This window comes from Sinocyclocheilus grahami, unplaced genomic scaffold (genome assembly GCF_001515645.1).
Source record: "Sinocyclocheilus grahami isolate Dianchi unplaced genomic scaffold, SAMN03320097.WGS_v1.1 scaffold203.1, whole genome shotgun sequence".
In the NCBI taxonomy this organism is placed as follows: domain Eukaryota; kingdom Metazoa; phylum Chordata; class Actinopteri; order Cypriniformes; family Cyprinidae; genus Sinocyclocheilus; species Sinocyclocheilus grahami.
In genome coordinates, this window is record NW_015505382.1 from 155003 (window position 1) to 168236 (window position 13234).

The window sequence follows — 13234 nt, forward strand, 5'->3', positions numbered from 1 at the left end:
AAAACGAGTGATTCAATACACCCCTAATATATATATATATATATATATATATATATATATATATATATATAGAATAAGGTAGAAAATATACTTTATAGTTTCTGTACTGTAATAAATGATATGTCAATGCCTTTGCCTTTGTCAATGCCTTTGTCCATATTAGGCATTTCCTGGCATGTCTTAAGTTCCTTGAGCACAAAATCACTTCTCTTTCTGTGCGAAAACTTCTTTATCTAATTTTCATAAAATAAAATGCTATAGTATTTAACTTTTCCTCTCCATCAGCGAATGATGATTCTGAAAGAAAATGCGCCAGATGTCTGTTTGCTATAGCAACAAACGCTACTTTCATGCATCTGATTATCAGATAAACCTTGCACTCTTATTTCAAGGTTTTTGTTAATGCTGTGATTATTTTAACAGTTTCCTTCGTACATTCGGTTGAACGACATTGTTAAAACACATTTATCATTCAATGGAACTGTGCGTATGCTTCAGACACGTAAATTTTTTCTCCGTCCATGCAATAAATACGCAGCTTTCGACTGCTCAGGTAATGTCGTCGGTATGACCGAGAGGCATTGAAAAACTACAGAAAAGTAAAACTACTTCACTTTAGCATTACTGGCCACGAGTACTAAGGAGAGATCACACATCAGCTGCTCAAAAAAGATGAACGGAGCTCGCGTGCAATCCTGTGAAAGTCACAGGCGTTAAATACTGGAGCGCATGAAGGAGAGATGCGAGGCACGAACACTGTTCAAGGTCTCCATTAATTCGTGCTTGTAGCAATTTAATGTGTATATATTTTGAAAGCATTGAATCGCTAGAGAAATCGCGATTCATTCGATTCTTAGAGTTTTAAATCGATTACTGTCCGAAATCGACGATTCACGATTCAAAAATCCATGTTTCAAGATCGATGCATATGCATCATCAGGGTTTGGAATCGATGCATTGATAAAACGAGTGATTCAATACACCCCTAATATATATATATATATATATATATATATATATATATATATATATACAGTATATATTTATTTATTTATTTATTTATTAATGTTAGTCTATTTTTTCTAACATTAATACATTTTTTGCTGAGCTGTTCTCTTCAAAATTTAAAGGCAAGAATTTCCACTCATGAATTAACAAAATATATATCTCTCACTACAACTATGAGCTGCCAGGGTCTGGAAAATTGATAATAATATTTAAAAAAAGCAGTGTACATATTCTTTTCATCAGCCTATTATGGTTCTTTTGAGAAACAGCAAGAATAAAGTGGGATTTTACCTTACAGAAATGTCACTACCTATGAACTTTGTCTTGAATGGCCTTCCTGTTTCATATTTGGTCTGTATCTGTCTCCAAAGGTTCCCTCATCACACTGGAGCCTCATAGAATGACATTTGATCTCGGCCAAAGGCCGGAGCAGCCAGTATCCACTAACCCATTTTATCCTCTGATTACAGCGGCCAGATTGGATTAAGAACCATGCCTTTAAAGAGCCATTGTGGACAGGCCAAGTTATGAATTGCACGTGGAGAGCCAGAAAGAGAATGAGAGAGCTAAAAATGTGAAATTATCTAAAAGTGCACTGCTGTTCTCCGCAGATTTTTGCATTACAGCAGCTCACGTCATATCGCTTTTCAGATATTTTTGCATTTTTGAAGTGTGCATTCTTTGCTGAAAGGAAAGCTCAAACCTGACCAGGCTGATCTGTTTCACTGGTTTAAAAGAGTTTTTCAGCACTTGTCAAGGTGGTTTACGTGACTAGGAGAGCATCTAAGACTGGCATAAACCAGATGAGACCAGCCAATCATTTAGACTGGTTTAAGCCCTTTTTTTCCCACCAGGGCTGAGACCTGTTTGTCACGTTAGAAATATATAAACGGTGTCTCTCCTGTAGCGTCTGTGTTTGAATGATATTTTCTGGAACGTGCAAATCACTTTCTGTGGCAGTAGAAAATTCTGTCAGCATGAATGAGATTTTGAATTTATGACCACAGAAATGCATCGGATTTTACATCATTAAAGTCATTTAAACACAATTTTCTGGCTGACTTTATATCAGCAAATTTACATAATAAAATGCTTGTTCAATAGCATCCCATTCAGGTACATTGTTCAACAGGAAAATAACTAGGATTATAGAAGACTTGGCTTCTCGCCTACATTTACTGAGTACTATTTTTCTAGCCTTCACTATGTTCACAGCTATGTTTCTGTGCCAGACATTAGAATCAATAAATTAATAACCTGCACATTATCAGCATGACAAATGGTAGCAGATGTGCTACTTTTCTTGTGAAGCACTCTTTGGAGGTAATCAAACTTTTTTTCTGCCATTTTCTTTCTTTTTTTTCTCTTTTTTTTAACCATGAGTCTTCCGGAAGCACAAAAGAAAGGATCTCCAGAAGGAATTACGGAAATAGACAGAAAATAATGAGCTTCGCTCTCACTACGTATTTTCCACTGAAGAATTACAATGAGCATGGGGGCGACTCCTTAATTATAAGAGTAAATGAATAGCCAGGTTTTGTCTCCTAATGATACCATGTGGGAAATGGCAAACATTCGTATCTAAATTATGATCGACCATTTCAAATCATGATTAAATAACATCATGCTATATCCTACGTATATCCCTCGCCATCATTCATTATTTTCCTCATTCCTCTTCCCTTGTTAAAAGCGACACTGTCAGGCGAGAGCGCTGCATTGTCATCTTGTCTAGGTCCCTTAAGAGAGAGCATCAAGATTACTCACTGTTTTCACTATAAATCTTTGCAATTGTAAAATGTGAGAATGGCTTTTGCCTGTAATTTATCATAGCTGTAAAGCAGAGGACAGGTTGAATAGCCCCCTGCTAGTTTTCATAAAGCAACAGAGCGCTGATGCAATTTTCCCAGTAAATGTCTCTACCGTCGTTATTTGTCATGACACAGAAATCAGTTTATGAGAAGTTCATGTAGATAAGTGTTATGAATACAGTGACCCTGAAGACCACTCTTTTTTTTGCCACTCTTAAAAATGCCTGAAAGCCAGCATATTAAAAAACCAAATCAAGCCAATTAGCAACAAGTTGCTAAATGTTAACTCTTTTGCCTGTTATGCTTGAAAAGTGAAATTCTCTCATTTACTCATCCTCGTTCCAAAGCTGTGTGACTTGCTTTCCTCTGTGGAACACAAAATAATTTAATTAAATAAATATATATATACTTTTTTTGTAATACATTGAAAGTCATTCCTATTTCATGTTCTGTAGAAGAAAGAAATTCATAAACGTTTAGAACGACATGAGGTGGAGTAAATAATATCAGAATTTAAATTGAGTGAACTACCCTTTTAATATTCATACATGCACATATGCATTACAGTATCTGTAAATCATGAATACTGGATTAAAATGCATTATAAATAATGAATTTCTTCTTATCTACCTTTTGCTTTTACTCCATTGTACTATTTGAATTGCTGGATGGATGTATAACCTGACACGTGTGACTTTAGGCATTTAGCACCTGTTGCTGGTAATTGTGCTGGAGTTTAGCACATGCCACACTCGTCTGCGACGGCGGTTCAGTCAGAAGCTAGACTGAAGGGAGAGGAGGAACACAGAGATAACCCAGCCGCTCTCTCTCTAACAGATGGACTAATAACATAATTAAGTAGCCGCGCGCCTGGTTCCTGTTTACCGTCATGTTGCTAAGCAATGACATCAGCCAATCCCTCCGTATAATCCTGCCCCCTCCCTCTCTCTCCCTCTCTCTCTATCTCTCCCACATGCATTCATCCCGGTAACAGTCTTAGCGTGCTGTAGTGGTCTGAGCGCAGCTCACAGGCAGACGGCATGACCACAGTGTGCTGGAGCAGCCCACAGCCTCTCATGTAGCCCACCGCTGCGATCGCAAACTCACACACACATGCACTTACACACCAAGACACGCTCAGTTGCTCTTCAGGGACACTAAGAGATTACCAGGTCAAAGAAGATTTGACTTTTGAATTTTTTGGTATTTTTTTATTTGATTTCTTCTTTTTTTTTTTTTTTGTACTGTTACCACCCGCCCTTTGCCGGGTTCAGGGGTGGTGGCACATCCTCTAAAGGGCTGCATGAATGACACAACGCAAAGGCGAGAAGACGACCATCAGCATCCAGGAGCACATGGCCATTGATGTATGTCCAGGTCCCATTCAGCCCATCAAGCAGATATCTGACTATTTCCCCCGTTACCCACGGGGTCTCCCCCCCACAGCTCCCCCAGCCCTCAGCCGTGCCGGCTCCCTGCAGAGCACCTCTACCAGCCAGAAGTCGGAGGGCCCGGCCGCGGACCCCAATCGGGATGAGGACGACCTGGACCAAGCCTTCGGTGCCACCGCACTCGTGGCCAGCAAGAAAGAGGAAGAGCCAGACGTGGAAGGCTACGATTCGGACGACTCCAGTGAGTAGTTGTTTCTGACTCTTTGTCTTTGTGCCACTCTAGAATTGACAACTGTTGCATCAGATTCCTCTGCCTGTTTGTTTTCACTCACCTGTATGAATGGAGCTCCATGGAATGGCAGCTCTGATTGAATTTTTGGAAATGGCTTGAATGGTTTATTTAGCATGTGATTATTTGGGTTCAGACAGACAACGTATTGAAGGGGCACATTATGTCAAGCCTTTCACTATACTGTGCTTTTTTGTGTTTGTTCCATTGATCGACACATCTTTAAAGTGATTCTTGTGGGCATCAGGTGCGAGTCATCCGTTCCTGTTGTATATCTATGTCTGTAGAGCGCTTGTCTGTCCCAGATGTAAATCCTATTATGGACCTCTGCCTGCCTCTCCGTTTGGAGTCCGGTTTTCAATCATGGCAGCCTGTAGACTAGATTAGATAGAGCCCTGCGGTCTCATGTGGTTATTTTATCATTATCATGCTCTGTCTTAGATGGGGTTAATCCATACAGTGCCGAGCTGGACGTGTGTGTCTGAGCATGTGTGCTGGTGGAAAAACAAGTGGTTATAACGATGCAACGATGGGGTCTGGATCTAATCCCGGATGGCTTTGGCATAGCACGCAATGATCTGTTGCTGACAGATGTTAACCTTTGACCTTCATGCAAGACCAAGAGTGAGCTGCACAGTGCAAATCATTTTCTAAATCAATATTTTGTTGCTTCAGGGAAATATCTAAACATCCTTGAAATTAGATTGAATTACCTGAGAAGCAAAAACAGTCAGTTTCAATGCACCCTCTGTAAGTTTTATTTAAAAGGAACAGTTTACCCCAAAATAAAAATTCAACCTCATGTCGTTCCAAACCTGTATGACTTACTTTCTTATGTGGAATACAAAAGAAGATATTTTGACATAAAAAGTCAACGGGGTACAAAACAACACTGATCCCCATTGACTTCCATTGTATGTACCCAAAAACACTGAGACATTTCTCAAAATATCTTCTCTCATGTTCCACAGAAAAAAATAAAGTTACACAGATTGAAAACTACATGAGGGTGACCCCTTTAAGCAAGACATATTAGGATTGATGGATAATGACAACAAGCAATCTGTAGCACGTTAACTGCCCAAAGATTATCTGAAGTGCATCTTTGTCCTAGTGTAATTGCACGCTTTGCTGTCGACTGCAGTAATCAATATCAATCGCTCATACGCAACAGTCTGTCACAGGTTGACGAAATGTGCCAGCCGATATAACCAGTCCTTCACCTTTCATGAGGCAGTGTAATTCATGTAGATATGCTGTATCTGCGAGTGTGATCATAAAAGCAGAGGATCGTGGGACTGCGGTCTGATGCGCCTGTGTTTTATGATGGTAGATTAGCATGGACCTATTGTGCTGTGATTCATCGGTGTGTCGCTCTAAATCATAACCCTCTTCCTGTTCTCTCGATCTCGCCTGTTGTCTGAATCACAATGCACATATTAGTTGCACAACAGAGAGACAAATTAAATCCTAACCTGACATGTTTGTTATGTGACTCATGAAATACAAATAAGCCAATTATACTAATTTGCCAGAGCATTTAATGGTTCGAACGTCTCACGGCAAGTTTAGCAGAGTATGTTAGAGGAAGAAAATCGTCTCTGAGGGAACAAACTTGAGGCTTTGCTAATGCAACAGATGGATTACAAGGAACTTCTACAAACATTTGGCGATGGTGTCTCTTCGGCTCTGCCGACAAACCGTTTATGAGTTGAGTACTACAAGACAGATTGCAAACAGAGCAGTCTTCTGTTTCAGAGCTTATTTAAGAGCCGGATCCAAACAAAATTGGACTTGAATTTTAGCTGAGCACTTTTGTCAGTTGCAAACATACAACTGGTTGCTTCATCAGTACATAGTATCCAAGCTGGGAAGAAATAAAAATAAAATGATGAATTCCCATTTGGCTTTGAAACCCCTTACTAAATACCACCTGTTTGTCACTCATGCTGAAAGCCTCACTGACCTCTTGACTTGAATTAACTAAACACAGATGCTTTGGGAAAAACAAGCCACTTTGACAGATGCAATCCACAAAATACCAATGAGTACCTGTGAGTAGGGCTGAACGATTTTGAAAAATAATCTAATTGCGATTTTTTTTAACCAACATTGTGATTGCGATTTAATATGCAATTATTTTTTTAAGCTCTTTATGTTCTGTATTATTCAACAAAGACAAGCTATAAATCATTGTATAGTATAACCAACACTATTAGAAAGATTCAACATAAATGTTCTTTTCTGTAGGCAAAGCCTATATGTTACGATGAAATTAAGTGATGCATAAATTGATATGAATGACATTTTTATTTAACAACTACAATCACAGTATATTGACTGATTTGTTGAACTTCCAACCTTGTAAGCATGTAATAATTATGACAACATAAAGCACTGACAAATAAGCCTGGTGTAAACATTAATATGAAAGTCAGTAACAAATCACACAAACTAAAGCAGAAATATAAAAACAAATCTGTTGCTTTACCACACTAGGTAATTCAAAGTCACTGTAATAAACATATGTAAACATGTGGATTGCACTAAACACTGTCTGTTAACTTTAGACCAGTGGTTCTCAAACTTTTTTGGTCGCGCCCCCCTTTAAACCTATAAAAAATCTTATCTTCACCTGCATCACTTGAAACATTGAAAAATAGCATAGAGAGAATAACTGTTATTATTATTATTCTCTCTCTGTTATTTATTTATTTTTTGTGGGTTTCATGCGGTCCGATAAGGCATAGGACACACACAGGCTTTCCTCCTCACCAATGACATTAAACACGTGTCTACACTGGACGTGAGCGGCAAAATACAGTAGAAACCATTATAACCAGTGACGCTGTCTACACTGGATGCGACGCGACATTAAACTGATGCCTTGTTCTATTTATGACGTACTGACACAAGTTAAAATTATTTGCAATGGTCGCTTTGTCGTGTCCAGTGTAGAGCTGTTGCTGCGTGACACGATAACTGTAGCGTCCGGTATAGACACGGTGAGTGAAGCCGAGAGCAAGATATGCCTCGTCATATTTTCTGCATTTAGCTTTTTTCACAAACCGATCCATCTCCCATTCTAAGTTACGTCCTTTGGCTGTTTACTGTTTTATTTCTTTTCTTTTTCTGTTGATGGCCCGCGCTCTATTTGAAGCAGCGCTGCTTAGACCGATGGGTGTGTGTCATCAAAGTACTGAGAGAGCTATAAGAGAGCGGACGTCTCCTTATGCTTTCTCTTGCCATACTTTAATTTCATACACCGATTGATCTTCAAGTCAAACACACCTCTTTACTCTCGCGTGTCATGTGACAGAGTGTAATCGCAGCCTCTGCGATTGAAAAATCGTGTTTTTTCATATTGTGATATTCTCGCAAATGCAATTAATCGTTCAGCCCTTCCTGTGAGCTCTGTACCAGGGAGGCAGGTCCTTGGGGTTGTGTACCCCTGGTGGTTTCTATACACAGATAAGCAGGGGTGTGGACTCGAGTCACTTGACTCAAGACTTGACTCGGACTCGAGTCCCAAATTTGATGACTTGCAACTCGACTCGACATAATTAAAGAAGACTTGAGACTCGACTTAGACTTTGACAGCAAGGACTCGAGACTTGACTTGAACTTGAGCTCTGTGACTCGGAAAGACTATGATCAGATCAAAGTCGTTATAGACGCATCCCTGCAGCGTGCTTGCGCTTGACTGGCAATAAGCCAGAGACTGCGTTCAGGGAGCGCTGGATATATAGGCTAGTATAAATTAATGGAGTAATAGCATAACTTTTGACAAAAGAACAGAGATAATAGAAATAACAAATAACATGATTCGTCTAGTAGCGATCTCCGCTCGTGAAAAGTGATGCCCTGTCCGTTTGATCGCCGCCCAGCAGACACACTGAGAACATGAGGCGCAGCCGCGATCACTTCACTGGTGCTCGCCTCATCATCACTGTGACCGCTGCTGTTAAATATTCCTCACTTCTTCTGTTTGTCCGACACTGAGGTTCACCATGAGTGAAGGATCCGCATCCCGTCACGACCCTCACACTCTGCCAAATCGATGTGCTTTCATTTTCATTTTTATTTGTAATAAACACCTCTACCATAAGTGCCGGATCCGCATCCCGCCACGACCCTCGCACTCTGCCAACTTGATGTGCTTTAATTTTATTTTATTTGTAATAAACACCTCTCTGAGACCTGTTTTTGTCAGATCTCCACTGTTTTTGTTCGATCAGTTACATATTTTAATTGCATGTGCATATTTTATTTATTTAAACCTCCATTAACCCTTAAATGCATGAATGTTTTGCCAATCATTATTACATATCTGGGTCTTTAGCGACCCGGACCTATATATACAGCACGGATGGATATTTAACTGCTGCAATAGCAAAAAAAAACTCTCTTGATATTTTAAAAACAATTACAGAAGAATAAAATAAAGCATATTTCGTTACCTTTTGAAATTTAAAAGGGTTCAATTTGAGCAGATGATTTTACCATTGCTGTCATCATCAGAGCGCACTTCCACAGTACATTCAGCATCTGCCTCACATTCACGATCTCAGCCATATTCTCAAAACGATCGTTTTCAGTGACTTCAAGTTCAATATTTTGATCACTGGCAGCTTATTCACCACATCCAGCATGAAATGACAGTGACATTTATATTTCATTGCATATAGTAATTGCTCTGCAGTAAAGCCATTCAAACCACTTCAATTTTTGCTGATGATTGTCATTTGTTTTATGCCTGCGGTAATTATGAGTGAAACGTCACGTCATTATTGTGTATCAAACAGTGCCACCTTGAGCAAAAAAGATGCATTGCACATATTGAGTCATCAGATATGTAAATGTAGTTGCGCAGGAAAAAATACTTACACATTTACAAGTGCATCTCAATAAATTAGAATGTCTTGGAAAAGTTCATTTATTTCAGTAATTCAACTCAAATTGTGAAACTTGTGTTTTAATCTAGATTTAAAATTAATCATTGCAAACCATTCAGCTATTACTGTATTAGCCCGAATATAAGACGACCATGATTATAAGACGACCACCCTTTTTCCAGATGTACCTTTTGGAAAAAGGCTTTTTAAAAACCAAATCTTGTTTTTTCTCAGTAAAACACATTTTGTCTTCAATTATTTTCATATTGCATATTTTTCCTATTTTAATTTTTGTTTTGAAAGTATGGTTAAAACTGGTAAAATGTACCAACAATCACATTTAAAAAATATACACTTTTTGATATACCGTAAAAAAAACAAAAAAACAGGTAGCCCTTCTGAATTAGGACATTTAGGCTATCCATCTAATAGTAGCCTACCAAAATCTTATTAACAGTAGAAGTTAAATCTTACTGTAGTCTTCAAATCTGGGTACTGTCTTACGTTTTAAAATCACAAAGGGAGTTTGGTCCCATCAGGCTAACGTGACAGTCACGCCTCTTTTTACATGTCATGACTTCTTTTTCTTTTGTTTTTATTCGCGATCTTTACAACACGCATTACATTAGTATTTCATGGCGTTTTATGCGGTTTTGGCGCCACCTATTGTTGTGGGTGTATTATTGACATGTCAAAGTCTAGACCCTGAATATAAATGACCGCGTTTATTCAGATGTATTTCCAAGAAAAAAACATAGTCTTATACTCGGGACAATACGGTATTTGAAGAAGAAAAATGCACATACGCCTAATGTCTGATGTGAGCAAGCGGCAATAGGCCTAATGATAATTTAAAATATAATTTGAAGAAGTGTTTCTTTCACAAAATGAGTATTGCATATATAACTATAAAATACAGGCTTTTCAATTTTTCTCCCTCTTGCAGGCACTCATGTCGCTTCCATTTCTTTCAGGATAAATGAATGAATTCACATGTTGTAAATCAGTCTCTAGGCCAATAGCGCACACAGCCCCTAAATTTAGCGATCAACTATGCATATTATAAACTAACATTTAACATACAACATTTTTTTCTATTAAATTATTTTGTTTTTGTTACTTGTAGTTATGAAGTATGGTAGCACAGCATTTTTGAATGATTGTCTTCATGAGTTTGACTGCATCCATGTTGCATGTTTCCTCTCACTTGCAAAGTATGCTTGCAGTTATTTCTTCTAGTTCTTTCAAAGCAGTTCTTTCTGCGTTTCCGCTCACATATTTTTAAAATCTGTTTCATTGAGGTTCCAAATAATGTCTCATTGGCTTAGATATAACACATAGAAGCATATAGCTATTCTTATGCACACATGCAAAGTATGTTGCAGCTGTTATTTCTATGAAATTATGTTGTCTTTGCAATTCTGTTACTAATAAAATATTTTTTTTCACTGCGTATCCTATTTTGGCACAAACCCTAAATTGAACTTGAGTAGTTTTACTAAGAGCACCCATCTCACATTAAATTGAACTATGTCAAACATATTCTACCTGCCTTGATGATATAAATTTCTATGAATTTGATATGGTAATTAATACTGAAACACTAATTTGGGCAAAAAGCACTAATGACTTGTTTAAGACTTGAATCTTAAAGCTGAGGACTTGCAACTCGACTTGGACTTGCCTGTCTTGACTCGGGACTTGACTCGAGACTTGAATGCAAAGACTCGGGACTTACTTGTGACTTGCAAAACAATGACTTGGTCCCACCTCTGCAGATAAGTGTCATATTCCTGATAGTATTTTACAAGAACAGTCTTCAGATCTTCAGTCGAATGGGGCATTCACATCCACAGCCTTTTGAACTGACCAGCAGTCATTTGTTTTGAATGGCAGGATAGTTCTGGATAGTTTTGCCTCCAAACGCACACCATTGGTTGAGCCATGTTGGGTTGATAGCGCTTCTTTGCGTTTTGATAATTATTAAGGGAAGTCAAACTATGAATGGGTTTCTTACATTTGTCTCTACATATTAAGATGGGACAGGAGAATATTAAAGGGTTAGTTCATCCAATAATGAACATTGGCATCATTTACTCACCCTCATTTCAAACTCATAAGACTTTAGTTCATCTTTGAAATATGAGTGAAGATATTTTAATGAAGCCTAAGATTTTTCTGTCCCTCCACACAGCCAAAACTTGATTCTAAGTATAAGTCAAAAAGTTCATGACAACATTGTAAAATGAATCCATATGAATCGAGTGGTTTAATCCAAGTTTGAAGACACATGATCTCTTTATATGATGAACAGATTTAATTTAGGCTTTTATTATTTTATACACATACAGAGAGCGCATCGAGTTTGGTGAATGTAAGCTTCACATGTGAGAACCAGTGAATTTTGCCTGTCAAGCAAGCATGTTTGAGTTTTCACAGGAACCCATGAAGTCAGTTTACCATTTTAGATGTGCTCTACAATATTTATGTGCAGAACTTTCTGTTTTTTTTTTATTACAAATATCATCTGTCTTTTGAAGAGGAACGAATGAATGAAAATTCCTATGGGAAAACTAACACTTAATATTGAAAATAAATAGTGATGCTCATAGGGGTGTGCCATATCATACCGTCCATGATAATACCGGTACACATTTTTACATGATAAAAAAAAGTGTCATATTGCGATAACAATGATATAGCGACGCAATGACGTATGGCGGATATACGTTCCCTAGCGTGCACAACAACACCACAACCCCAATAGGTATGTTCGACTTAAAGCAGCGCTGCGCAGACTGCTCAGTGTATGACATCAAAGTATCGCGAGAGCGGTTCTAGAGCATATTCAAGCGCACACTCTTACCGTCAAAAATAGGCGAGGTGCATATCTTTAGCGAAGCGGCTCTCCTGGACCGCTTCTGAAATGTGCCGTGGCTCCGCTGGTGTAAACACAAGCATTGACTAGAGTGGCAGCGTCGGAGCCGTAACGCACTGCAAACGCATTGTAGGGTATCAGACCGAATCAGACAATCTAAGATTTGGTCAAAACATGGTTGAAACATGAAACGAATTCCACAGAGGCCCAAGACAACAGGATGTTCATAAATCAGATCCTGGCCCCAAGCCTGAACCAACTAGCAGCTTTGAGTAGCTCACAGCATTTAAACAAAAGAACACTTATTGACAATTCCAAGGAGATTGTCAATTTTAGGGCAAGTAATCAAGATTAAATGGTCAAAGAGATGACCGCATGACCATCACATGATAGTAACTACAGTCACGAGCGCTTTAGAACTGACATCCCCCACCTCACGACAAAGAACAGACTTTCAGAGATTCCTTACAGACTTGAGCAAACTCAATGCGAGGGTTACTGTAACTAAGTGATTGATGGTTGTTCAGATCTATGCAATTGCACATATTGCTGTAAACTTGGGATTTCACATTTTCATTCTCTTAAACTAATTATTTCCTCACTTTCTCTCTTTCTGCAACTTGTGAATGCGTGTGTGTTAGATTAGTTTATATGTCTTAGATTTATCCAATAAAGCCTTATTTATATTGAAAAGAGAAGTATCTCGTGTTTTGTGCTCACAAGTTAATGTCTTAAACTGCCGACCTTGTTACCGTGCCAATTAATAGTGTTTTCACTATATTTTGGATATAAATATCCATTGCAGAATTGATGTCATACGGCTCGTTCACTGAATCGCTGGCTTACATATTATTGGTGGAGTTCCCTTTAAAATCTTAAATTATTCCCTTTGAGCTAAATTGACCTGTTTCCCTTACAGCATGCAGTGTAAATAAGGGGTAAGTCACTCTCGCGGTATTTTG

At 38.4% G+C, this 13234-nt stretch overlaps 1 protein-coding gene across 2 annotated transcripts in view; it reads left to right on the forward strand.

Moving 5' to 3' along the window:
• Window positions 1-3800: 3800 nt before the first annotated feature.
• The window catches only part of LOC107595466 (double C2-like domain-containing protein beta), a 138489-nt gene continuing 129055 nt past the window's right edge, over window positions 3801-13234 (forward strand). For both annotated transcript variants that reach the window (XM_016285871.1, XM_016285872.1), the window contains exon 1: window positions 3801-4451. In XM_016285871.1, the coding sequence (XP_016141357.1) occupies window positions 4127-4451 (325 nt within the window). In that variant the 5' untranslated portion in view covers window positions 3801-4126. The remainder of the gene's footprint in view (window positions 4452-13234) is intronic.